General features: G+C 33.5%; 2 protein-coding genes and 1 long non-coding RNA gene across 3 annotated transcripts; 1 reads left to right on the forward strand and 2 right to left on the reverse strand.

Moving 5' to 3' along the window:
- The first annotated feature begins 370 nt into the window (after positions 1-370).
- On the forward strand, positions 371-6,624 carry LOC116403673. The gene is made up of 9 exons (XM_031885106.1): positions 371-502; positions 3,618-3,691; positions 4,328-4,336; positions 4,424-4,570; positions 4,656-4,967; positions 5,041-5,184; positions 5,268-5,726; positions 5,837-5,932; positions 6,031-6,624. Exons 2-9 carry the CDS (start codon positions 3,626-3,628, stop codon positions 6,574-6,576), a joined length of 1,779 nt encoding a protein of 592 aa, XP_031740966.1. The 5' UTR covers positions 371-502; positions 3,618-3,625; the 3' UTR covers positions 6,577-6,624.
- Positions 6,625-7,610: 986 nt separating this feature from the next.
- On the reverse strand, positions 7,611-11,224 carry LOC116403672. Its single transcript, XM_031885083.1, has 3 exons — positions 10,909-11,224; positions 7,996-10,455; positions 7,611-7,906 (listed from the first exon to the last, which is right to left on the reverse strand). The coding sequence occupies exon 2, from the start codon at positions 10,425-10,427 to the stop codon at positions 8,007-8,009; it is 2,421 nt and encodes an 806-aa protein (XP_031740943.1). The 5' UTR covers positions 10,428-10,455; positions 10,909-11,224; the 3' UTR covers positions 7,611-7,906; positions 7,996-8,006.
- A 4,184-nt stretch (positions 11,225-15,408) lies between these two features.
- On the reverse strand, positions 15,409-22,378 carry LOC116403704. Its single transcript, XR_004216528.1, has 3 exons — positions 22,172-22,378; positions 18,604-18,673; positions 15,409-15,815 (listed from the first exon to the last, which is right to left on the reverse strand). It is a non-coding gene; the product is annotated as an uncharacterized LOC116403704 (long non-coding RNA).
- Positions 22,379-27,857: the final 5,479 nt, after the last annotated feature.

The following is a 27,857-nucleotide window of genomic DNA, read 5'->3' on the forward strand; positions in this document are numbered from 1 at the left end:
AAATGTGAAACCCAAATACTTCACTTCTTTCCTCCTCCAATCAAATCTCATCTCTCCTCCTTTTAATTAACTTGGGGAATTGACAAAAATAGGCCAAAAATGGGGTAGAAATAGAGTTTTAGGATTGATTGTAGAAAAGTTGAGATTTAGGATAAATTGGAGGTGAAATGACGAAAATACCCTCTTTTATTTTCCTTCCTCTTTTCTTCTTTTTCCTTTTCTTCAACCCGAAGACAGAAGGCCGTTCAAAAGAAAAACGTAAACTCGCATTTGAACTCTCCCGCGTCTGCAGTTACCCTCTTCAACTCTCTCCCGCCTCCGGTGAACGTTTTTCTCTTCCGTCCATTTCTTCTCCACTTCCATCCATTTCTTCTTCACGACTCTCCGCTATATTTTCCGATTTCAACTTGTTCACCGAACGTCTCCATTTCTTCTGCACGGGTCTCCATTTCGACTTCATCTCCGGCGGACGCTTCTCCACTTCCATCCATTTCGATTTCAGGTTTGTTTTCACCGGACCTCTCCATTTCTTATCCACTCCTCTACATTGGCAGTGCCGTATCCATCATCTTTGAAGTCAAGTGAGTAATAAAATCTCAGTTTTTTTTTTAGAGTTAGTCTGTTGTAGCTTATTTATTATTACAGTATTCCATCTTGTTTGTTTAAGTTGTCTGTTAAGATGTGAGTTTTTTGTTTTTGGCACATTTTGGAGAAGAAATGCATGTCATATGCACACAGACATAGAGAACCGTGGGAGCCATTCTGTTTTTAGGAAGAAAAACCATTTCCTTTGCAATGTACTGTAATAATAGAAAAACCATACCTTGGAGTTTAGAACTTGAATTCGAACATATATTTGGTATCCCATATAAACTCTGCAAAGTTACCAGTACAATAGATATGTGCTAAACATGCATTCTAAATATTGTATTCTAAAGACATTATCATAAGCTGCATTGTTGAAAGACCATTTCCTTTGCCTTGAAGTTTTCCATCATCTCTCACCTATCAGCACCTATCTCTCACCTTCCAAAATTTTGAGTAGAAGTCCCAATATAAGAGTGTTAACTTCCTAAACCGTTTAGAATGCATGTTTAGCTAGTCTACTAGGTGTTAAGGCTATAGGGTTAGCAATTGTATTAGACTTAGCAACTTTGCCTTGAAGTTTTCCATCATCTCTCACCTATCAGCACCTATCTCTCACCTTCCAAAATTTTGAGTAGAAGTCCCAATATAAGAGTGTAAACTTCCTAAACCGTTTAGAATGCATGTTTAGCTAGTCTACTAGGTGTTAAGGCTATAGGGTTAGCAATTGTATTAGACTTAGCAACTTTGCCTTGAAGTTTTCCATCATCTCTCACCTATCAGCACCTATCTCTCACCTTCCAAAATTTTGAGTAGAAGTCCCAATATAAGAGTGTAAACTTCCTAAACGGTTTAGAATGCATGTTTAGCTAGTCTACTAGGTGTTAAGGCTATAGGGTTAGCAATTGTATTAGACTTAGCAACTTTGCCTTGAAGTTTTCCATCATCTCTCACCTATCAGCACCTATCTCTCACCTTCCAAAATTTTGAGTAGAAGTCCCAATATAAGAGTGTAAACTTCCTAAACGGTTTAGAATGCATGTTTAGCTAGTCTACTAGGTGTTAAGGCTATAGGGTTAGCAATTGTATTAGACTTAGCAACTTTGCCTTGAAGTTTTCCATCATCTCTCACCTATCAGCACCTATCTCTCACCTTCCAAAATTTTGAGTAGAAGTCCCAATATAAGAGTGTTAACTTCCTAAACCGTTTAGAATGCATGTTTAGCTAGTCTTCTAGGTGTTAAGGCTATAGGGTTAGCAATTGTATTAGACTTAGCAACTTTGCCTTGAAGTTTTCCATCATCTCTCACCTATCAGCACCTATCTCTCACCTTCCAAAATTTTGAGTAGAAGTCCCAATATAAGAGTGTAAACTTCCTAAACCGTTTAGAATGCATGTTTAGCTAGTCTACTAGGTGTTAAGGCTATAGGGTTAGCAATTGTATTAGACTTAGCAACTTTGCCTTGAAGTTTTCCATCATCTCTCACCTATCAGCACCTATCTCTCACCTTCCAAAATTTTGAGTAGAAGTCCCAATATAAGAGTGTAAACTTCCTAAACGGTTTAGAATGCATGTTTAGCTAGTCTACTAGGTGTTAAGGCTATAGGGTTAGCAATTGTATTAGACTTAGCAACTTTGCCTTGAAGTTTTCCATCATCTCTCACCTATCAGCACCTATCTCTCACCTTCCAAAATTTTGAGTAGAAGTCCCAATATAAGAGTGTAAACTTCCTAAACGGTTTAGAATGCATGTTTAGCTAGTCTACTAGGTGTTAAGGCTATAGGGTTAGCAATTGTATTAGACTTAGCAACTTTGCCTTGAAGTTTTCCATCATCTCTCACCTATCAGCACCTATCTCTCACCTTCCAAAATTTTGAGTAGAAGTCCCAATATAAGAGTGTAAACTTCCTAAACCGTTTAGAATGCATGTTTAGCTAGTCTACTAGGTGTTAAGGCTATAGGGTTAGCAATTGTATTAGACTTAGCAACTTTGCCTTGAAGTTTTCCATCATCTCTCACCTATCAGCACCTATCTCTCACCTTCCAAAATTTTGAGTAGAAGTCCCAATATAAGAGTGTAAACTTCCTAAACGGTTTAGAATGCATGTTTAGCTAGTCTACTAGGTGTTAAGGCTATAGGGTTAGCAATTGTATTAGACTTAGCAACTTTGCCTTGAAGTTTTCCATCATCTCTCACCTATCAGCACCTATCTCTCACCTTCCAAAATTTTGAGTAGAAGTCCCAATATAAGAGTGTAAACTTCCTAAACGGTTTAGAATGCATGTTTAGCTAGTCTACTAGGTGTTAAGGCTATAGGGTTAGCAATTGTATTAGACTTAGCAACTTTGCCTTGAAGTTTTCCATCATCTCTCACCTATCAGCACCTATCTCTCACCTTCCAAAATTTTGAGTAGAAGTCCCAATATAAGAGTGTTAACTTCCTAAACCGTTTAGAATGCATGTTTAGCTAGTCTTCTAGGTGTTAAGGCTATAGGGTTAGCAATTGTATTAGACTTAGCAACTTTGCCTTGAAGTTTTCCATCATCTCTCACCTATCAGCACCTATCTCTCACCTTCCAAAATTTTGAGTAGAAGTCCCAATATAAGAGTGTAAACTTCCTAAACGGTTTAGAATGCATGTTTAGCTAGTCTACTAGGTGTTAAGGCTATAGGGTTAGCAATTGTATTAGACTTAGCAACTTTGCCTTGAAGTTTTCCATCATCTCTCACCTATCAGCACCTATCTCTCACCTTCCAAAATTTTGAGTAGAAGTCCCAATATAAGAGTGTAAACTTCCTAAACGGTTTAGAATGCATGTTTAGCTAGTCTACTAGGTGTTAAGGCTATAGGGTTAGCAATTCTATTAGACTTAGCAACTTTGCCTTGAAGTTTTTCATCATCTCTCACCTATCAGCACCTATCTCTCACCTTCCAAAATTTTGAGTAGAAGTCCCAAGATGCTAGTGCATCCATGTTAAGTAAGTCTCTTATGCAATTATATTTAATTAGTTTTTTTTTTTTATGCAGGTCTCAGTATGGCTTCGACATCAACTAACGGTCCCATGTACAAGATTGACCCTGCTCATCATTTTCAGTCTATAGTAAGTAGTTTAGCACATTTAGAAAACAGTACACGTACAATAAAGGCTAAATTGAAACCGGATCAATTAACCTTATTTAGAAATACAAAGTTCGGCCACTTTTTGGATCTGAATATAATCTTTAATGGGCCGCTCATCCACTACTTATTGTTAAGAGAGGTGGAAGATGAAAGGGTTGATCACATAAGTTTCAAGATAGGAGAAGTCGTGTGCAGTTTTGGAAGGAGAGAATTTAATATGATGACGGGTCTATGGAGTTCTCAACCAGAGCCTATTGATTTGGTTGGGAATAGTAGGTTGTTGGAGAAGTTCTTCGAACAAAAAAAGTGTATTTATATAAGTGACTTAGAGGACACATTTGTGGAATACGAGGGGGATGACGATGACGATGACATAGTTAAATTAGCTCTAGTTTACTTTATAGAGATGTCATTGTTAGGAAAAGATAGGCGGACGAAAGTGGACCGAACTTTATTTAGGATTGCAGATGATTGGACCACATTTAACAATTACGATTGGGGAGGGTTGGTTTTTGGACGTACACTTTCTGCCTTAAAACGAGCCTTGGACATGCAACATGCCAAGGGAAAGAATAAATCAACTAAGACAAAATATACTGTCATGGGATTTCCGCAGGCGTTACAGGTATGTTACTTTACTTCCTATGCACATATTTATATATACATATATCTTGGGACACTTGCTAAACTTGTTTTGTTGAACATGGAATAGGTTTGGGCATATGAGTCTATACCAACCATCACTGAATGTGGTGTACATAAAGTAAGCAACGATGCAATACCACGAATGCTGAGGTGGGTGTGCGAACTATCGCCGAAGTCTCATGTCCTACAGAGGCAGGTGTTTGACTCACCAATGGTAAGTATCAACAAACAGTAACTTACCGAATGCATGACTTTGTTCCTTTATGTTTTGACTAACTAACTACATTTCCACTTTGTAGTTCTTAATTAACGTGGTAATTGAGATGATGCCTGAAGAGGAGGAGCATCTAAGAATGTCTTCAGGGGAACTTGTTGAGAAAACTCATCCATATAACACCGTTTCTGAGAAGAATGGTGATTCAAAACGACCAGGAGAAGCTAGTAATGATGACAATGACTGCAAAAAGAGTAAGAAAAAGAAGAAGTGGAAGTCTAAGATGAAAGAAGTTGTTCGAAAACTCAAATATCGAGTAGCGGTTCTCGAGAATGAACGTGAAAGCCTAAAATCAATGCTGTCGACTATATTGAAACACCTTGAAGTTCAAAAAAAGGTTAGGAATCAAAGTTTGTTTAACATTTTCAAAGTTTGTTTAACGTTACCAATACATTTTGACATTTCCAAAGGGTGAAGAAGGAGACTGCACGGGAGTTGAAGGTCATGATGCCCAGACCGAAGATGTTGACACACCCGGTACACCTTCTTGGTTGAGGATGCCCAAGGAGGATGACACAAGTGATGGGGTGAAACATGTTGAACGTCAAAAGCAGGTTAGGAATCAAAGTTCTGTAGTGGGGTGAAAATCATCCTTACTAATGCTTTATCCTTAGTAATGCATTTTGACCTTCCATAGGGTGTCGAAGCAAACCGCACGGAGGATGACACAATGGATGAGTTGGATAAGAAGGTTCATATTCATTCGGAGGAGCCAGTAGACGTCGTTGACGATTTGAACGAGGAAATTGGAGTAAAAAGTCTTACTTATTTTGATTCAGACGTCATGGAAATAGAACCATTATCCACTGAACGACCACATGTTCGGCCCGCACGTAGCAAGCGTGCAAGTGTATACTTGTCAACCCCCTTCACAGCTTTAGATAAACGGACTACAAAATCAATCACCACCACCTCTCAGTCTCAACCATCCGTCTATGATCCTATGCACAAAATACCTGACGCCCATTTAGATCGACTCAGAGCTTGGATCACAGACAAGCGTACGAAAGATGAGGTGCGTGAAACTTTTCACGGGAAAAAATCGAAGGAGTTTTTCAGAGACTTGTTCATGTGTCGTCGGTGGTTGGCGGATGAGGTTAGAACTTTTCTCATTATTTCTTATTTACAGTTTTAGAGCACTTAGTACCTTCAAGAAGTTGGTTTGATCGCATAACCGAATTAAATGCTTTATTTTGTTTCTATTAGCATTTGGATGCACTGTTTCTTCTCATTCGCTTCAACATTAAGACAGCCATGATACCTACTGCTCAAAACTTCACAACTGTAGACACACTATTCATGGTTTGTACTCGCAACCATACTTTATGTACTGAGTTTGCTTTTGATATTTGTCTTATTGTCTCATTGTATACATGCATGTGTGTTTTTTTTCCTTCCAGCGACTATTAGTTGCGAAGTGGCCTGAATACCAAGAATGTATTAAAGAGAATCGACCATTTCACTGGAAGGAGGAGTATCGGTTGGTTGACTATGTTGTCGGATCAAAACAAGACTGTCAAGATCCTTGGGTGAATGTTGATTACATTTACTCTCCATTCAATATCCATGGCAATCATTGGATTCTATTATGCTTGGACTTGGTACGTTGTCAAGTTAAGGTATGGGATTCGCTTCCGTCGCTGACGAGTGCCGAAGATATGAGAAGCATATTAGAGCCAATTCAAGAGATGGTGCCAAATTTGCTCGATGCTACTGGATTCTTTGTTAGGAGAGGCGGATCATCAACACACAAGGAACCTTGGCCACTTGTCATTGTCGACTCCATTCCACTTCAACGCAACAATAGTGATTGTGGTGTATTTACAATTAAGTATTTCGAATATGAAGCTTCTGGTTTAGATGTAGCTACATTATGTCAAGAAAACATGTCATATTTTAGAAAACAATTGGCATTTCAATTATGGACCAACAATCCCATGTATTGACTTTCAGTTTCAACTTTCGAAGGAATTGTATATGTTCCAAACTATGTACATAAATAGTTTTATATAATGGAATGAAGACCATTTTTGTTTTTTGGTATGCAATTTTTTATTTCATTATCTTGGAAAATTGTAAAGTGTGCAGAACTTTTATATAATGTACAACAATGCAGGTGAAAAATTGTAAAGTGTGCAGAACTTTTATATAGACATTTTTGATGTGTTACCGGTGGTGGAGCAGAGGTTTATGGTGGCTGCGGAACTGATTTATATATAGCCTCACGTAGCAGGTTTTCATTATAAAAACATCTTATGTACGAACAATTGATCCTCATTACCAATAGCAGCATTTTGATCTGTGTCTTGTTCTGTACCTTTGCTGTTAACCAGCCGGCTTTATACATTACTTAAAATTAGCTCAGTCTTGCTACTACCTGAACTTTCAGAGTCAACTCATTACTACTGCATTGAGATTACTATGCTTGAGATTACTATGCTTGAAGAGGTGGTTCATATGCTTGAAGATTTGAATCATTACTACTGCAGTAGCAAAAGGAGAGCAGTTATTGAGTTCTAAAGCACACAATATTATTTACTTCTCATGGATTGTTCAAACATTATTCTTTGCAGCTTTGGAGTTGTTCTAATGGAAGTACCAACATAAAAGAAGCCCATTTTCTAAGACAACTGCCAGGAAAACAACAGGAAAGCAGAATGAGATATCTAAAAGGTAATCTGAAAGAGATGGTAGATCCCAGCATATCAAAGTGGAGAACGCAGTCAAAGTGGTAAGGATCGCACTTCGCTGCACGACTAAGATTCCATCTACAAGGCCCTTCATGCAAATGGTGGTTCATATGCTTGAAGAGGCTGAACCTTGTAAAAACTAAAAGTAGCAAAAGCTTTGCATTTATTACTACTGCACACTTTAAGTAATCAGCAAGAGGCTTCAAATGCAGCAAGGGCTGAACCTTTAAGTAATCAGCAAGGGCTGAACCTTGTAAAAACTAACAGAGGCTGAACCTTGAAGATGAATGTAAAAACTAAAAGTAATCAGCAAGATTTGCATCATTAATACTGCAGTAGCAAAAGGAGAGCATTTATTGAGTTCTAAAGCACACAATATTGTCATAATAGGATTTCAAGTCTTTCTCAAAAAGCTTGAAATGCCAAAGGAGTAAATATTCTATAAACAGTTCACTGTAGGATAAAAAAAAAAGAGAAGGAAAGTCTTGAAGTTGCAGAAGAAAAGTCTTCAACTTAGAATTGTCAGTGAGATGACTTTAGTGATCTTGCAAACAACACAGGACACAATTTTATAAGCATCTTCCACCTGCATTAAAAAAATGAACCTTTTTTACATCGTGATCATGCAAACAACGCAAGCACAAACCAAGCAAGTATAAAACTATTACTACGTACCAAGACGGGTACTAATCTTGTATGCTCGACTTCTGGATGTATGAAATTGGATTGGTACACGTTAATCTATTGTGGCCTGTTTCTTTACATCGACCACATTTATGCAATTTTGGTGCTTCACCGACACTTGGAATCCTCTTTTTCTTCGGTCGACCAACTCTTTTGACTACTTTCGGAGGTAAGACAGTCATATGTACATATTCTTCGGTTGTCTTCCATTCCGACTGATTCCCAACTGGGTAGACGGCCTCCGAATATGCTGCCAACAAACATTCATTAGTGTAATAGTTAGCACATAAGCTATAAACATTTATATTGCGATCCCGTGCAACAGCAATGGCATGTGCGCATGGTAGTTGCTCAGCTTGAAACTCCTTACAAGTGCACTCTTGAGTATGAAGATTTATGACCTCCTCTTTATCTAAATCTTTAACATGGAATTGGTAACAATCAATTGGGTTGACTTTCATTGTCAAAGCTCGTTCTTGTTTCTTTTGTAGAACTAACTCTGCCCATTTAGTCAATGTAGACGTCACTTTAATGCCTTCTTCTCGACGCTCCCAAAACCAACGTTGTAGCAAAGCTCGAACATGTTCAAGGAATGAAGCAATAGGCAAATCTCTAGGTTCTTTCAGTATAGAATTCATGGACTCTGCTATATTTGTTGTCATCATATTATATCGTCTTCCTGGACAGTGAAAACGAGACCAACGTGTTATTCCAACATCGTTTAAATATTTTCCTGAATCATTAGGAAATGCAAGAATACTTCTCCACGCTTCTGAGAACGTTGATTCACGGTATGTTCTAGATGCATTGTAAAACAAAGTAGCTATAGTGTCATTCTTGTATTTATCATTCAAATTTTGAGTCAAGTGTTGGACACAAAGTCCATGGAATGCGGAGGGAAAAACCGATGCAATACACTTAGAAAAACATGTTTTTCGATCTGTCACGAAGCCTAGATTAGGCACCTCTCCTATTGCACCTTTCAATTTCTCTAAGAACCACTGTATTGAAGCATCTGTTTCTCTGTCCACCACTCCAAAGGCAAGAGGATAAATTTGATTGTTACCATCCAAGCAAACAGCAACTATCAACTGACCCCGATATTTGTTCTTAAGGAATGTTCCATCCATGACTATAACCGGTCTAATGCAGTTTAAGAATCCTCGAACACATGGACCAACAGCCATAAAAAGATATTTGAAGAAACGATTATCTTCAAGTTCCATGTGAAATATTGTACCTACATTTGCAAGTTTGAGAGCTTCACCATATCTAAGCAATAGATTATATGACTCTTCAGGACACCCGCGCACTCGTTCATACGCATTTTCTCTAGCGCGCCATGCTTTTTCATAACTCATATTTATGCCATAGTCTTGCCTCATGTCTTCTATGATATCACGCGGTTTGTATAGACGACCGACTCCCTTGAACTTTGACTTTATTAATTCTCCAACAACCCAAGATTTTGCTTGCCTATGGTCACGATTCAAAACGTCAAGAGAACACGAATGAACTTTGACATACTTTTTAATCTTAAATATATTTGAATCCTTCAATCTCATCGCTCGCAGTCTCCAACCACACTTGTTGTCAATGCATCTAACAAAGAGAACCTCTTTTGTAGACTTTTTTACTACAAACTGAAAATTTTTTTTCATTGCCAAGACACTTAATCTCATTGACAAATCTTTTTTGGAAAAAAATATTTGTCCTACATCAAACTCCTCACTTGTAGAGCTTTCTTCGGACCAATCATTCATGTCTGTCTTCAACTTTTGGCTAGAAGAGCTGTAACGAACTTTAGATTTTCCTTTGCAATCTTTTGTAGGACCATCTCTATGTTGTGGGATGTCAAATGATTCACTATTCATCTCTACTGGCTCCCATGTAAAAGTCTCATCTTTCGAATCATATGACTCATATGATTCCCATATAGCCGAAGTGGTCCCTATCACGTTATCACACAAGCCAACTTCAACTTCACGAACATGGACTTCATTCTCATTTAATGTATCCATTACAATTGGAGGATGAGGGTTTAAGTTATGAGCTTGGTTGCTGCCAGATACTGAATTGTAATCTTTGCTTAACACTTTTTTGCTTTGATTACTTTTAGGCTCAAATGAGACGTATAAAGGGACCTTTAATGGATTTTCACTAAGAAGATAAAACTTCAAATCACGGTCATTGCTTAACTCAAATGTAGGAGCTTCGTGTTCCACTTTTATCTCATATATGCATCTTATCATTACGTCGAACTTTGAAGGGTCAACTTCTGCAAGGTCATATAATTCTGCCTGTAAATCTTTATGTGTTATTTCTTTACTGACAACGATGCCTTTTAACATGCCTCCTTCGTATTTTCTTCGCCTCTCATCCCACATACCACCGTAACGCACTAACATGGGAATATGTGACATCCTTAAACCACCTTATACTTTTCAATTGCTGCAAAAAATGATTTGAAGTTAGCATTTGACATATCACATAAACAAAGTTTATTAAAAAACAGTAGGTAAATACTAAATAAAACGTGCATAGTCACACCCTACATGTTTACGATCTTGACAGCTACAAAATGTTTAGGATATTGCGAGATACAAAAACAATAGCTAAAAGTCACCCTAAATCAATTCATTTCAGATTAAACATTTCAATTTAAGAACCTGCAAGATGTCTGCGAGATGTTTGCGAGATGTCTACCAGATGTTTGCGAGATAAAATAATAATAATGATAAATTGCTAACATCATTTGAAACATCTATAAAGCAACCTTAAATCAACCCTAAATCAACTTGAAACAATAAAAAATAATATTTGATTATATACATTTAAGATGCAAAAATATATATACATATAACACAACACAATTCAGATTCGGATTTAAAAATTAAAACAAACCACAATGCGTGAGATGTTCGCCGGAGTAGATGATGAACGACACCGGAGTAAAGCGGAAAGTTGACAAACTTTTGAGAGAGGAGAAGAATCGCAAATGAGTTTTTCTTTTTTCTTTTTCCTTTACATAATCTATGAGAAGGAGGAGAAATGCTTCTTTTTTCTTTACGTAATCTATGAGACTGCAAGAGAAGGATTCTTCTTTTTTTTTCCCTTTACGTAATCTATGAGGAGAGGAGAAGAAGGCTGCGTTCGCAATTCTGTTTTTTTTCTTCAGGTGAATGACATTGAAGAGAGAGAGAGAGGGGTTGGAAAAGAAGAGAAGAGCAAATGTGAATTAAAATTAAAAGAGGGTATTTTCGTCATTTCACCTCCAATTTATCCTAAATCTCAACTTTTCTACAATCAATCCTAAAACTCTATTTATACCCCATTTTTGGCCTATTTTTGTCAATTTCCCAATTAACTTTTTACTTCCTTTTTTACCACTTAATTTTGATTAATATAACAAAAACACTTCAATATTTATTGTCATCACAAAATAAAAATTAAAAAACCCATCAATTTATTAAAATATTTTTATAAATTCGAGATTTAGTTTTTGACTATTTTTCAGTTCTTTTTCTACTTATTTTTTGGTAATTTATTTATCTCTTATTTATATTATTAATTTATTCGCATTATTTCTTTTTTTATATATTTTTAATTGTTCTTGTTTGTGATTTTTTTGTTTTCTTCTTTAGAATTTATTTCTTCTTCGTCATCTCTCATATATTTTCACTTCTGGATCTCAATGATCGTGTACCAAGGTTTAAACGATTTTAGTGCAACATCATGTATCAAATATAAAATATCTTGAGAACACAATTTTCAACAAAAAAAAAAGTTTAGATCTTAGTACATGATTGTGTACCAAATGTAAACTATATTGGTACACAATCTTGTACTAAATATAAACGATTTTGGTTTACAATCAAGATCATATAGATATTGGTACACAATCGTGAACCAAGATCGTTTAGATATTGGTATACGATCGTGTACCAAGAGCTAAACAACCGTATATCAATATTTGAACGATCGTGTACCAAGTTTTTTGCGTTTATGTGTGGTTGATTAATCATATGATATTTTTGATATTTCACACGATGAATCTGTAGGCTTTTTCCGTTTTTAAAATTGTTCTATACTATATAAATATTTTTTTGGTTTGTTATAGTTTTTTACCTCTCATTTATGTTTTTTCCTTCTATCTTTTATTTTGAGCCAATTGAATGATGATGGAAAGTTTTAATTGATTTGATTTTTGTTGTGGTTGGTAATAGAGAGTGTGGTGGCCCTCTTGTATGTATCTTGTGGGGGATTAGCGACTTCATTTTCTAAAGTTTTTCAATTTATTAATACCTATTTAAATTTTATCTTTTTCTCAAAGGTTATTGTTTGAAAACTCGAGGGGAGATTAGGGCGAGAAACTCAAATTTTATAATTTGTTGTGAAAATGGAGCATATTTGGAATACAAAAATTTTTAAAATAATATATAATATTAAAAGGGAAAGGTTCAAAAACAACAAATTTTACCTAACATTTATAACCTACACCAAATTTTATCACTGATAGACATTGATATGCTACAGTTATAGAAAACTATCATCAATAGAATTCAAAATTTTGTTATAGTTTGTAAATATTTTAATTTATTTTGCTATTTTTAAAAACATCCTACGTTAAAATAATAATATAATATAATATATAAATAATATAAATAAAGAAACAAAGAAATAAGAAAATTAAGAAAAACAATAAAATAATTAAGTAATTAGAAATCTTAAATTTCTCACTATATCTCATTTCTTTAGATTTTCCTCCAACCTTGTTTATAGTTACAAACCCACCAAATGTCATTATTTATAGGTAATTTCACAAGCATGGATGACTTACATGGTCACTAAGAGTGAGTCTCTTATGGACACGTGACATGAATGTTGGATGGTTGATAGGAAGACATGTGGTTATATGGCCACTAAGCACATTAATGATCATCTACGTTATTATATCAATATTTATAATATAATTAACAAGTTCTTTTATCAATTTTGGCTCTTTTACTTCAATCAAATTAAAACAGGTTAAGAAGCACATCAAAGCTAAGTCTTGAGTGCATCAGACAACAACCAATAAAAGCTTACAAACCCATGGCCACTATGACCCATATTCCAAGTGTATCAGCAATATCTTTAATAATAATGGATATCAAATAGTAAACACAAAATAGTTAAATAATAAATCAATATAATTACCCTATTGTATCAAATAAAAATCAATGTTAAATAACAATCAGATAACAACGTTCTCAAATGACAATTCAATATTATTTATAATCAGTATCAGATAGTAATCATTCAAAAATTAGATAACAAAGATATCATTTATAATTAAATAATAATGAGACAATAATCAAATAATAATATATATCATTCTCAATCATATTATAATCTATATCAAATAATAATAATACAATAATTAAATAACAACCAATCAAACAACAATATAATATAACAATTGATATCAGTAACAATTAATTAGTATCAAATAGTAATTAGGTCTGAAGATATTTTAAAATATATAATTTAAAAAAAACACTTGACATGCAAACGTGTCGAGAGTAAAACAAATTATTGATTTGTAAAAAATGTCAACAAATCTCATATATTTGACATCAATAATGAGAAGCTAACAATTAGAATAAAATAGTAATTAAACAACAATAAGGTAACATTCAATATTATTGGCGATTAGTAATATCATATAACAATTAACTGAATATCAAAGTAATCAAACAACCATCTCATACCTAATTTTTCGAGTCAACCCTCAAGAATGGTGATTTGGCATTCGTTGTTGGAAAAAGAAAATTGCAGTCACATAAAGTTAAGGAAGTGAATAAATATAGGATCTATACCAAACAACAATCATAAGATAACAAATAAATATACGATAATTGTCACACTTCACCTTGAACACCTTTTTGCTTTTAATGTCATTTTTAAACCGACATCTTTGATGGTGTTATTGAAGGTCTTTAATGTCGATTGACCTTTGATGTCAGTTATAAACCGACATTAAAGAACCGAACATTGTCGATTTAAGCCTTGTTTCTGGGTCTATTTTTTCAAATTTATTTTTATTAAATAGTTGTATCATTGTCCACTTTTTTATTTTGTCAAATAATTAAAAACCGACATTATGGATTCATATAGATAAATATTTTTTCTTACGTCACAAATAAATAAAATTAATATTACTTTATAAACTACAATATTTCTCTTTTACATATGTATATACAAAATGAAATTTTAATATTATGTTTATATATGCATTATACAATAATACATTAAACAAGATTCTAATACAAGACTTAAATAATAAATCCTAAACACCTTTGCAGTCTTCAACCTTCAACGATCGCTTAACTATCTACACAATCGCTTAGCTTTCAACCCAATATGACTTCAATCATTCTACAAACAATATCTAAATCAACCATTTAATCTTTAGAATTTTAACAAGACAACTTTAAATAAAAAATGTGGAATAAATACGTTTCTAAATACTATCATATAATTCAAGTAAAAGATAAAAATGTTTGAAACTAAATCGATTAGTCAAATATATGTAATAGAAGACTGCAATTATTGGTAAAATTAAGTGTAAAATTGAAGCAAAACAAATTGAAACTACCAATGTGAAACTTACAATTAGAGCTAGTTATGCACAGAACCAAGTGATGACAACCGTTATCTTTCTAAGACCAAAATATTATTTACAACCTGAGGAATATTAAATCTAAAATCTGCAAAATTCTGTTGATAGAGGCCAATATTTTCTCCATCCGCAAATACATTTTTTTTAGCAAGCAAATTTAAGAAAGAAAAAGATTGCATCAAACCTTATAGAACATAAGCTCAGCTTGCAACTTCTGAATTTCACTTCGAATTTTCTATATTTGAGCTCCTAATGGATCTTAGTTGATCTAAAAATGAAAAATATTAATAGTAACGAAGAAAGCAGTCAACAGCCTCCCTCATAACTCCTATAAACACAAAAAAAAAATACATTTTTCTCTATAGATTCTTTTGTAGAACTGACAATGGAAAAGTTTAAGCAAAGTACCATGAAAGTTAAGGGGCATTTCAATAAAAGAAAACAAACAATTACATTTGTTTGAAATGATCTATTCTATACACAAGGACATGGCCTTCTAGAGGAACCTTAGCTTATCCTGATGGCAAAATCAATCTCATCATCAAGCATTCAAACAAACAAATCATTACTGTTATGGATATGTAGGAATTGACAAGAGAAAATAAACTTTGAAAGCTCAATGGTAGCCAAACACTAAAAGAAAAGAAAAAAAACTTCTTTCCATGGTGTTACGTTACAAAGAAAAAAAAAAAAAAAAGAACATCCATGTCTATAGATATCACTCACATGAAAACAACAACTTGAGTACGAAAATAATTAATTCTTTGAATACGAAAACAATTAATATCAAAAGAATCTCACTATTGGAATGGGTAGTAATTCTCAGGGTTGCTGTCAAACTAAGCAAACCTCCACCTGAAACTCAATAAACCTCAACAATGACAAAATAGAGAAAGTAAAAGAAAAAAAGTTGTTGTTTATATGGATGAAGACGTTAAGTTGCTTCTAGAAAATCAAAACAAACATGCTAATTCATTGTTAGAATAATGAATTATAATACTAGTGTTAACAAAAATAATGTGAAATCAAAACCACCCCAATCCCTTAGTTTTACGTATATTTCATATATCACTGTGACATTCTTTCAAACACCTTCGTCTGCAGCCAATTGAGATTCACTTTGAGCTCTCCTTTCTCTATGTTTAACCTTTAGAAATATTATACAAGAAATAGTATAAGATTCACAAGCAAAAAAAAAACATGTAGAACATGCAAAGTAAAAAAAGACCAACTTGACTGCTACATTTTCTTAACACTGCTCAAGGAAAGAAACCCATATATTAAGTGTAGACTTTACAGAGGTTAACTTGCAACTGCACTTCCCCTACAATTCCTAAGTCCAATTTTTGTCTGTAGCAAACAAAGGTAATTCATAAAAAATCTAGGTACTTAGATCTCATTAAAATAAAACAAAATCCTCTTGTCTATACATAATATTAGACAGAATAAAAAGAAACATCATACGCAATTCTTCCACGTCAACAACTTTAATATATGCTTCAACACGATAGTATTATCAGCTGAAGAGAATCGAAGAAGTCACAAGATGCATATGCAACAATTCAAGTTCGGCCAACTCAAGTCACTTTGGTCTATCAAAGCGTCATCGTGCGACTCCTCGTTTTCCAGCCGCGGGTTCGACGTCCACCTTCATTCTTATACAGATCTGTTTTGCACGCATTGATTTCATCTATTCAAAGTCGCTGCCACTATCTTGTTGTAAGTTTGTTTCACAGTGAGAAATTGTGGGTTTTGTAACGATGTTTCTTAGCTACGGTAAGCATTAAGGTTGGATTAATTGATTGGGTGTCGTTTGTTTATTAAGGTGATTTTGGAGAAGTTGTGCTTGAAACCTTGAGATTCACACTAAACTTCGTTTGGAGTCGATTCTCCATTTGCTTGGGTAAGTGTCAAATTCACATTTGGGTGAATGAGATAGATGATATTATTTGGAAAAATATTGATTGTCTGTTGCTTATGTTTAGGATTGGTTTCATTGGACTTAGGTTCGCAAGAAGCTTAGGCAACGTTAAGGTAAGGGGTTCCTACTACTGAACTCAATAATGAAATTGAGATGTATTGATTGTATGGATTTTCCTGAACTGAGGTTGGTTGACTGATATTTGAATTTGGATATGATGACTGATCTGAGAGCATTGAACTGATTGAATTGAGGGTTGTTGACTGTTATGTTAATGTATAGATAGTGTATTGTAGATTGAATTGATTGAACTGAGATGAGTGATGTTTAATTATGTATAAGTATAATTGTTTGAGCAAATGTTATGCTAATGTTTGACTAGGTGCTGATTTGTGTAAATTGACTGTATATGTGTTGAACTGAAAGAATGATATGATGGTAGCTTGAATTGTAAATTAAATTGACTGTTTAAAATGTTAGAATGGACTGAGGGGAATTTTTAGCTTTATCCATAAGGTAGTGTGCCTTGTAGATGCCCTACAAAATCACCACTTGTTGTGAATCCTTGGGAGCATTAGACTGATAGGTGCATCCTTCGGGAACACTCGACTGATAGCTACATTCTTCAGGAGCACTAGACTGATAGGTGCATCCTTCTCGAGCACAAGACTGATATGTGCATCTTTCGGGAGTACAAGACTGATATGTGCATCCTTTGGGAGCATTAGACTGATTATGTGCATCCTACGAGATCACAAGATTGTTATGATGTAGGGTACCAACTAATAAGAAGTTAATAATTTTACTCCTAGCGGAACCAGTAGTGGGTCTCTTACTAGGTATTTTTATACTCACCATTTTGTGTTTAACTTTTTAGGTAGGCGTAATAAGAGAGGCAAACCGATGAGGGACAAGAAGGATGCATGACTGCCATATGGGGACCTAGCACTTTCTTCAAACTAGCTTCCACTTACCGTTTTTTTTAAAATCCTTTACTTAAGTATTTGTGATTGAACTGAGTTTATGGATAGTGATTTTGTAAACAATACTTTTAAATTTTATTTGTTTGAAATAGGGCCCGAACTATGTTTTCCTTGATTATTATGATTTCAAATAAATTTTACCATATTTTCTGTCAACCAAAGTATTTTGTTTTAAATAATGATTTCGACTTAGATAGAAAAGATGGGTCGTTACACTTAGTGTAAGACTCTTATTGTGATCTATCATTTATGCGACAAGGCACTATGTGACGAAGACAGTCCATGCGATAAAAGAGAGCTTATTGAAAAATTTGACGCGATGAACTATTAGGCACTGAGCTCACTTCACTCAAAAATGGCGACATAGCCCTTGCGTTAGTAGGTTGACAATTGATTTGACCTCTCTACCCAATCCAAATCCAAAATAAGGATTTGGTAGAGACATGTGGTGCCTTGTGAATGGACCACCCTGCCACCAGACAAAAGTCATCATTTCTACATTAAAAAAACTCCATCAGAAAGGCTTATAAATAGGTGAAGTCTGTCCATTTTGAAGTTGTTTCTACTTTAGGTTTGTTTGAGAAAGAATTGAGAGAATTTCCAAGATTTTCATACATTTTCAAAAGCTTAAAACCAAAGTGAAGTTCAAGGAAGTACAGGAGGATTCAGAGCTAAAAAGTAGGCAACGAAGCCAACTTATTTGTGAGTGGTTATTCCTTAAAACGTTTTCAAAGCAAAAAGAGATTCCCAATGTGTTTAAATCTTTTAATATGTTTTCTTTGAAACCTCGAATATAAATGATTTCAACTATGCTTCCAAAGATGTGAATTTTAAAATGTGTAAGGATTGGCGTGAATTGAGATATCCCTTGTACACTATGCATGAGAAGCCTCACACTTACTGTGTGTTCTAGGGTGAAATGTCTTATCCTTGTTGTGTAGTCTGAGATAAAGATGTTTTATTCTTGTTGTGTGATCTCGAATAGAATGTTATATTAGTTGTTGTGTGTTATGAAATAAAATGTCACATACTTGTTGTTTGATCTGGTATGGGATGCTCCTTGCTTGGTATGTGTTCTGGCATTGAAACCTCTCCACATAACTGCAACTTGGCAAAAGTGGTAAACGTTTGAGTAGAGAAAATGGTACAAAGATGTAACTAACATGCAGAATGATTATGCAATAAGATGATGAAATTGTAAGAACAAACGTGTCTCTATGCGATACGAGCCTTACACTTGATTTAAAAAGGAAAATGTCCCCCGATTCAATTTATGAATGTTACTAAAGGAATTTGAGTTGTGTTACTACCTAACCTATGGGAAGGAATTGCTTTGAACTTGGGCCGTTTGGGAAAAGGAAAGGAATAAGGAGGAAAAGGAATAAGAAGGGGGGATTAAGTGGAGGAAAAAATTATTATAATCCTTGTTTGAGGGAAGAAATAAGTGAAAGGGAATGATTAAGTGAAAGGAATATGAATGATTATTTATAATTCTTGTTTGGGGGAAGAATTAAGTGAATGAATTATGGGGGATTATTATAATCCTTGTTTGGGAGAAGGATTATGACAAAAAAATTGTATTTTTTTTCATTTGTGTAATTTTTTTTATTTGTACATTAACCCCAATATGAGAAAAAATACATAGTTATTTTTTTCATGGAAATGAAATTATTGTTTTTTTTTTTTTTTGTGAACCCAATACAAAATGAAAAATGTGCTAATATTTTTTGCATTTGTGTAAATTGTTCGTACCATAAAATCTCTACAATAAAAAATTGTATTCAAAACACTTTTTTAGTTAGGTTGTACCCTAATCCAAACTTTCACAAAAAATTTATATTTATTTTTTTGTTGATTTTGTATAAATATTTTTTTAAATTTGTATTGATTTTTTTTTGTTGATTTTGTATAAATATTTTTTTTACTTGTAACGTACACCTAATATTCAAAAGTAAAGTTTTTTTTTTTTCCATTTGTATAGTAGTTTTTTCTTTCTTTGTTAAGATTAAATCAAGTACACAAAGTAAAGTATTAATCTTTCTTTTGATTATGTAAAATATGTTTATGAAATTTATACTGTAAATTCAATTCACATAGAAATTGTGTTATTTAATTTTTCATCTGTCTTCAATTTGTAATTCAATTTGATTCGTAAATCCAATACATTAAAAAAATATGTTCTTTTTTTCAATGTGTAAAAAATGCTTATGAAATGTTTTCTGTTACAAACAGAAATTGTATTAATTTTTTTTTGTCTAAACTTATTTATTTTGTTTAAAATGACAAAAAATTGTATTAAAATAATGTTTATACTTCATTTCTAGGGCAAATATGTATACATTTTTAACTTGATTTTGTATAAAATAAAAAATTGGACCATACACACAATACACAATAGAGACAAATTGTATTATTTTGTTTAATTTATGTAAAATATGTTTCTTCAAATTGTACCGTAAATAGAATACAAAAAAAAAATTGTATTTTAAGTTCGTATTACCAATCCTGCAAAAAAAATTGTATTTTGTTTTTATTTTTTCTTTCATTTTTAATATTTTTTCATTCATTTATTAACTATTTTTTCTTTGTGAGAACGATTCAAAGAGAATGAAGAAGAAGAAGAGCCGTGAATTAAATTGTTTGGGAAAGAAGAGAAATAAGATGATTAATTTGAAAAGAATAATAAATAAATGAAAAAGAGAGAAGAAGTAAATTAGGAAAGAGAAAAAGGAGAAGAAAGAGAATGATTATATTGGAAAATGAAAGAATTAAGTGGAGAAAGGAGAAAAGAGAAGAAACAAATGGATTAAGAGTATTACTTTGCCTCTCCTTAATCGATGGGCCAAACAATGTATTATCTATTGAGATGCAAGATGTTTATGCCGCATGTTTTGATTAAAATGATTGCAGATAACATTTGATTTGTAAAAGTGTTCATAAAAAACCTCACTCACTAGACATTCTTTGTCCAACCTTTTCAAATATTTTATTTTGTTTTTTCCTTAGCATCATTTAGTAATGGTCACCGGCAAATCACACTAAAATTAAACAAAACGAGTTAACATATAGAGTTAGGTAAAATGAGTCAAAATTGTTATTTTAAAAACCTTTCCTCTTCTGAATTTAAAAAGGCTTGTACTCATGTTTAATGTAGTTTACGTCCACTATCACGAAGACTTGTGACACTTGGCTTGTTCCTAATAACTCTTTTCAATTGTGTCTAATATGTTTTCAAGAAGTTTAGACTAACTTAGTCACTAAGAAGAGAGTGTCTTAGTCACCAAGACGGGATTGCCCGAGTGCCGCATGGCAAGAAAAGAGCTATCTTGAACAAAAGTTTTTTAATCAATTGTGTTTGTTTTTTCAATACCGTAGAATTTATTCTTTCACTTTGTGCTCACATTCTACTACTGTAACTACAGTCCAATCTTTCATGTTTGATAACTATACCTAAGTCAATGATCTAATACAACCAATGTAATATGAAATCATTGTTCACGGGTTCTCACTTTCTTATTGCCCTCTCTTTTGTCATCACTTACCACCTTCCAATTCATAGAGAACATTTTAGTAAGTATTAAATGATTTTGAATGTAAATTGGAGTGAAATTGATTTTAAATTCCTTAAAATCAATAAAAAATTTACAAAATAGAAATGAGTTTCAGCCTCAGATTTTCCTAAAATTATGATACAACAACCTTGATTATGAATGTGTTTGAATAAAGGTACAGCAAACAAACTAGGAATTATACCCTTATTCTTGACAATGTTCCTCTTTGACCATCGTTTCTTTGGCATTTTTAGGTGTTGGTGCAAAAACATGTATGTATATTAATTTCTTCTATTTCCAAAATAATGTGGTTCAAATTAAAACTAAACCGAACCACAAAATTCGGTTTCAGCCAGTATTCAGTTGTGTTTTACGAAAGGTTTGATTTATGCAGTTTCAATAAACAACCCTACAATCTTCAGACCAAATCCCATTATGAAGAGTTCAAAGACCCAAATATGGGATAATAATTAACTTTGGGAGAGATCTAAGGTTCTAAGGTTGGTGAATATCGAATTTCATTATGATTGGCTTAACATTTTCCCCAAATTTTGGAATAAACACATTCATTCCGACCTCTAACATGAACGATTCCAATTGCGATTCTAGCAGCATCGACCTATCTGATTCTAATTATCCAACAATAAGATATGAAGTTTCCAAATACACCCACTCAAATGCCACAGTTTCAATTCCAATAAACAACAAAAGCAATGGAGAAACCAAATCAGATTTAAATGTAATGGCGTATGGAGGCGGATGAGTGTAGAAGAAATCAGAATGAATAACAGAATCAAAGAAGAAGCTGTGTGAGAGCTAAATCTCTGAAGCGATTCATTCGGAAGCACATCACCCGTACTATGAAACCATTTGGAATTTGGTTGTAGAGGGCTGGAGAAGCAGGGCAACCTACAGAGAACCTGCAAGTTCTTCAGAGCCACGGATTGAAACTGCTCTCCCCTTTTAATGCCTCAGCCCTCTCTTGATTCGAATGAAAATAACAAAAACAAAAACCGTAAAGAAGATTATGAAGTATTGGAGTTCTTACCGATGGAATGAAGAGAAGGGTTGGAGGCGGAACCCTAAAAGGGATTGAATACGAAGACAGTATTTATAGGCAAGGCCCATGCTCTCCTATGTTGGCCCGTGGGTTTTGTGTTAGGAAAAATACACCCTTTTAACTACAAAAGCCTATATTTTTGGCCTCTCAACAATAATACTAAATTATAAATTTTATTTTGAAAAAAGAAAAAAAGAATTAGAATACCGAAACAAAAAAATTAGAAAAATAAATAAATAAAGCAATCTTTTAAATGCTTCTACACAATCTAAAAAATACAATTGTTCACATATACCACAAATATTCTATAATTGAAATAACATATGCTACGTAAAAATTTCACTCTTAAAACATAAAGATTAGAAAACTTGTCATTAATGGGAACTTTCACCTCATGCTTGCAAAATTTAAAATCTAGTAATTACTTTTTTTGCTCACTTTCTTCTTTCATTAACCCTAAAGAAAACCATTTGAAATCTTTCAAATTCTTACATACTTTGGGGCAATAGTCGAATAGATCACTTCTGGACATTCCAAATCTTTTCCTCTTTCATTCGGTTTTCTTTCATCTTTTTAAAATCTTGCAAGTGATATTATTTTCATTTAGACTTTGCCTGCTTACTTCCTTTTGTTCCTCCTTCATTCGAACGCTTTTCTTCATTGGAAACCCTACAGAAAACCATTTGAAACCATTCGAACGTTTTTTTTTTTTTTTTTTTGAAAAAAGTTCAAATATGGTCATTGTTGTGGCTTCTGTAGTTTTGGAAGCTTCGAAAGAGAAGAATAGATTGAATAAAGATTTGTTATTTTTTATTATTTGATTATATGATATATTTAGATATAACAAACGGTTTTTTTTAATTTTTTAATTTTTATTATTATAAAATAAAATGTAGAACCGTATCTCCTTCATTTTAGGATCATTTTAGGAGCAATTAAAGGGATTGGTTTGTATTATTTGTTTTGAACGTTTATTATTCTATAAATATTGTAGAAAATATAAATATGAGAACGAATACATTATTCAAATACGATGTATTTTCAATCGAACCAGCAGATGCTAATCAATAACCACAACTAAAAATTTCGACATACCAACATAAGCCAATACAAGTCATTGTCTTTGACAATTCGAATAACGCTTGAATTGTTGCATCACTCCGAAAGATTTAAAGATCATAAAAGTGTACAATAAAGTCAAACCTACCGTAAAAGAAATTCGAATGCAAACTCTAAGGGTTCGTTTGGTAATGTTCATGTTCCCTGTTTCTTGTTTCTTGTTCTATGTTCCTGCTATCCTGTTTTTTTTTAGATCAAGAAACAGAAATGTATTTGATAACTGTTACTGTTTCTGTTTCTTGTTTCTTGAAAAAAGAAACAAAAACAAAAAATGTGTTTGATAACTGTTTCTTGTTTCTTGATTTTTTTTAGATTTATTTTTTATTTTATTCACATTTAATTCAATTAAACATCAAACAAAAATATATGTCCTCCGTTAAACATAATAAAAAAAAATTAACAAACTTAGATTGGAAGGTCATCTTGTAATCTTATGGAGAACGAGATGAAGATTGGGATATGAAGGACAGAGCTGGCGAGTGGAAGACAAAAACCCATAATGAAGAGGAGCACGGTAAGAGGAAGACAAATTTAAACATAAAGCTCTATCTAAAACTTATAACTGTCGTCTATATATATTTGTCGATTTATCCCTCTTCACCTAATTCGAACAATTCAAATTATTCCAACAATATGTTCTAAGTTAATTCTTTCTGAGCTAGCAGGGGAACCTAATGGACCTATAGATTCATATGCTCCAACGATATGAGATTAACTAGTTAAACTCTTTAGACCGAGTTAATCAACATCCGTTAACTAACAGGTCATTCCTCTAATGTCTGGTAGTTGCACTCACCTCACTATAGATATATTTGTGTTCATGTAATATAACAATGATTAGTGAGTTAATCCTTTAGAGGTTGTTCGTAACCTCAACTAGGTCAAACGATCGTTTTACCCTTGAGATTACATCTTTCTTTTTAAGTCCCACTAATCCACTATTGAATAATTGGTTTAAGGTCCAACCTATAAACGGAAGGGCAAAATGTGCGTGGACAAAATTTTTAAAGATTCAATTCACGTTGTGTGAGGTTCAAACACTTGTCATGGAGGACACCTGCGAAGAAGAGCCAAAATAACGTCATTTTCTATGTTTTGAAATTTAAAAGAAAAGAATACACTGCACTTGGGGTTCGATTCAGTGACCTTTGGGTTGTTCGCGTGTGTGGAAGGCTGACGCATGTCAATGTTTATTTTCTAAAATGCTCTTGATTTTCAAATTGCTCGTTCTTCTTCATTTGGACTCTGTTTTAAGTGCTTTATTTTGCATTGGGTTTGTAATGAAGTCTTCTTTCATATTCTGCACAAAATTATTAAAATAATGAATATATATATGCTATGGGTTGAGAGTAAGGTACAAATAAATGAGTCAACAATTGTCCCAACAAGAACATTTTCTCTAGGTTTGGTACTCCCATTGGTACTCCCAAAGCCATAGACCAAGGATCCCACTTTTGCAACTAAACCATAGAGGCATTGATGAAGAAATATGAAGTACAACACCAAGTCTCAACTCCGTATCACCCTCAAACAAATGGCCAAGCAAAAATTTCCAATCGAGAGGTAAAGTCCATTCTTCAAAAAAACTGTTAATCCCAATAGGAAGGACTGGAGTATTAGATTGAATGATGCACTTTGGACTTATAGGACAACTTATAAAACACCCATAGGCACAACATCTTTTAAATTAGTGTTTGGTAAAACATATCATCTCCCCGTAGAATTAGACCATAACATTTTTTTTGGCTATTAGAAAGTGCAACTTATCTCTTCAAGAGGTCGGTGAGAATAGATTGTTAGAGCATATATATACTCATGAGTTAGAGGAACATAGACTAGACTCTTATGAGAACTCTAAGATCAACGAAGAAAAAACCAAAATCTACCACGATAGAAAGATTCTTAAAAAAGAGTTCAAAATAGGGGACAATGTACTTTATAACTCATCACTAATTTTATGTTGGACAAACTAAAATTCAAGTGGATTGACCCATTTGTTGTTTCTAATATCTTTGACTATGATGCAGTTGAGATTATATGTGAGAAAACAGGGAAAGTTCTTAAAATGAATGGGCATAGGCTCAAAATCTTCATTCATGGGGAATCCATGTCATCCCAAGTGTACAAGATCTCACTTCACCATATTACCTACACTTAAGATCACAAGACTAAATGGCCGAGCAACCGAACTTAAAAATTTGCACTACTTGGAAGCAACCAAGTGTCAAATTTTAAAGCTTTACTTAATTTTTGTTTTTTTTTTTTTGTTTTTTTTTTCTAGCTTTTAGCTTTTACTTTCTAATAAAACTAAGAATGTTTATTTTCTTTTTTATAGGAATAAACATGGCTCAAAATGAATATTTGCATACAAATGATGAATTCAAATGCTTTCTCCGTGCAAGCTTCTGGCCAAGTAAAGATCAGGAAATCAACATCCAGGGGAGTACTCTGTTCCCCCTTCCTTTCTCTTTCACTTTACTTTGCTTTTCAAAATCTTCGAGGACAAATCAATTTTCTAAGTGGGTGGTGGGTAACATGTTTCTTGGTATAGCTTGCATGTATAATCGGGTCCTAAAAATATTTTTTTTAAAAAAAAATTGATTAGAATTAACATAAAATTTCCATGCCTACCCAACCCTTGAGCACGGAGCTCGGGTTTGTGAATTGTGATATTCTGGATATATTTATTATTCTGAATATATTTATTATTTTGAATTTGTGGTGCGAATATGTAGAGAATAAGCTGTTATTTTTTTTTAAAGCCTCTTTTTAGCCATATCATATTGAGATATGAATGCTTGATTGAGAAAATGGTATGTAATGACCCAACTTTCCTACTAAATTGAAGTAATTACCACTTTAATAAAAATAGATTTTTTTATTTTAAATAAAAGAAAATACTAAAATTTAAGGAAATGTTTTAAATATTTAGTTAAAATAAATAAACAAAAGTATATAAAGAAATGATAAAATAAATAAATAAAATAACTAATTAAAATACTAGTTTAGGCCCCATAAAATTTAATAAAATAGAAGAAAACCAAAGGTAAACATGAGTTCTCAATAAATTTCTAAAAATATAATTACTGGAATCTAAATGTGGAAGAAAATGAACTGTCCCATAGGGCAAATCATGGTCACTTTTTGTCATTTTCCAGCTTGCCTTTACCTTTACCTTTACTTGTAAAATTAAACGTTTAAAAGAATGAGTATAAATTTATACTCAGTAAGGGATCCACTATTAGTCTCGTTATGGGTCTGTTAACCTATGTTAGAGTCCTCAATAAAGTAACGCATACTATTGTGCTCCCAAACGCACGCTATTTAGTGGTCCCGTAGGGACACATCTGGGCTCTCGGTGAACCCGAAGGAATCACCCTAAGAGAAAGTCGAGTTGTAAGTGATCTCGTTGAATCACACATCACATACATAGGTGGTGATCCCAAGGGACACCAATATGGTACAACTTTAATAGGTAAACCTAACAGAACACAATAGCCTGTACATGTATATTATAACATAAATATCATAGCTAGTCAAACATAACTCAACCATAGCATATCTAATCATAGCATGCCTAAATCATACTGTATCTCAGTCATACATGACTCCCTTAGCTACATTAATGAATAATATTGAACATATATGTAGCTTTAATGTGGGTCTAATAGGAAAATCTCTTACTTGGAGATTAGCTAAATTAATAAAATCTTGGCTAACAGTCAACTTCTCCCAATTTACTTCGCCCTAAACAACAACAAAAATAAAATTCTAAACTTTTGTCAACCATCTACTGACAATCTAATTTAGCATCCAACTTAACCAAACTTAAATTCATAACTCAAATTACTTGATTTTAAACCATAACTTAATTATTTAGGATAAATAGCTATTGGAGACGAGAGTACCAAACCCATAAAAAACTTAACCAAAAGCAACTGACTCAAACTGATGGCTTGACTAACCAAAGAACTCAAAATGACTCGACTAAGGGAGAAGGCTTGGACTCGGCTCGGGGAGGATGGAAATCTGGCTGTGTGGTTTGAAAGACAGAGACGGCTCGCATAAAAGACGCTAGCACGGGTCCAACTACGGTGCCTCCTTGGTTTAGACAACTAGATGGTGGCGCAACACGGACTTCGTTGGAGATAGTGTCGTCGAAGGAAGATTTTCCAGAAGACAAACTTAGTGGCTTGGTTCGATTGACGTGATGGAGGAGGGACAAACTTCACGTATGGTGGCTGAGAGCGAATGAAGATGGGACAATGACGATGCTGCAACGGTTGATTGCGACTGGTAGTGAGGCTACATCTGAACGATGGCTGAATAGAGACTAGGCACGTCAAGGATGTTTGGCGACAGCTAGGGTTGAAAGAAGCAAGGAGATGGTGAATAGTGTGAAGGTCTATGCACGCACCACGAGAACCCTATAATATAATAATAATAGTAACACTATTATTATTATTTATATTTTCTTTTCCTTTTCTATTTCCAATAAATAACCAATAAATTCTTATCTCTCCTCATTCAATCTTTCTATCAATCACTTTTCTCC

The sequence above is a fragment of the Cucumis sativus genome, chromosome 5 (assembly GCF_000004075.3).
Source record: "Cucumis sativus cultivar 9930 chromosome 5, Cucumber_9930_V3, whole genome shotgun sequence".
NCBI classification, from domain to species: domain Eukaryota; kingdom Viridiplantae; phylum Streptophyta; class Magnoliopsida; order Cucurbitales; family Cucurbitaceae; genus Cucumis; species Cucumis sativus.

Excerpts from the sequence above, each read along its gene's own strand:
- LOC116403673 (XM_031885106.1), top strand. The coding sequence starts at position 3,626 with ATGGCTTCGACATCAACTAACGGTCCCATGTACAAGATTGACCCTGCT. Across the intron at positions 4,571-4,655 it reads AGGTGTTTGACTCACCAATG|TTCTTAATTAACGTGGTAAT; the intron begins GTAAGTATCAAC and ends TCCACTTTGTAG. Across the intron at positions 5,933-6,030 it reads CTGTAGACACACTATTCATG|CGACTATTAGTTGCGAAGTG; the intron begins GTTTGTACTCGC and ends TTTTCCTTCCAG.
- LOC116403672 (XM_031885083.1), bottom strand. The coding sequence starts at position 10,427 with ATGTCACATATTCCCATGTTAGTGCGTTACGGTGGTATGTGGGATGAG.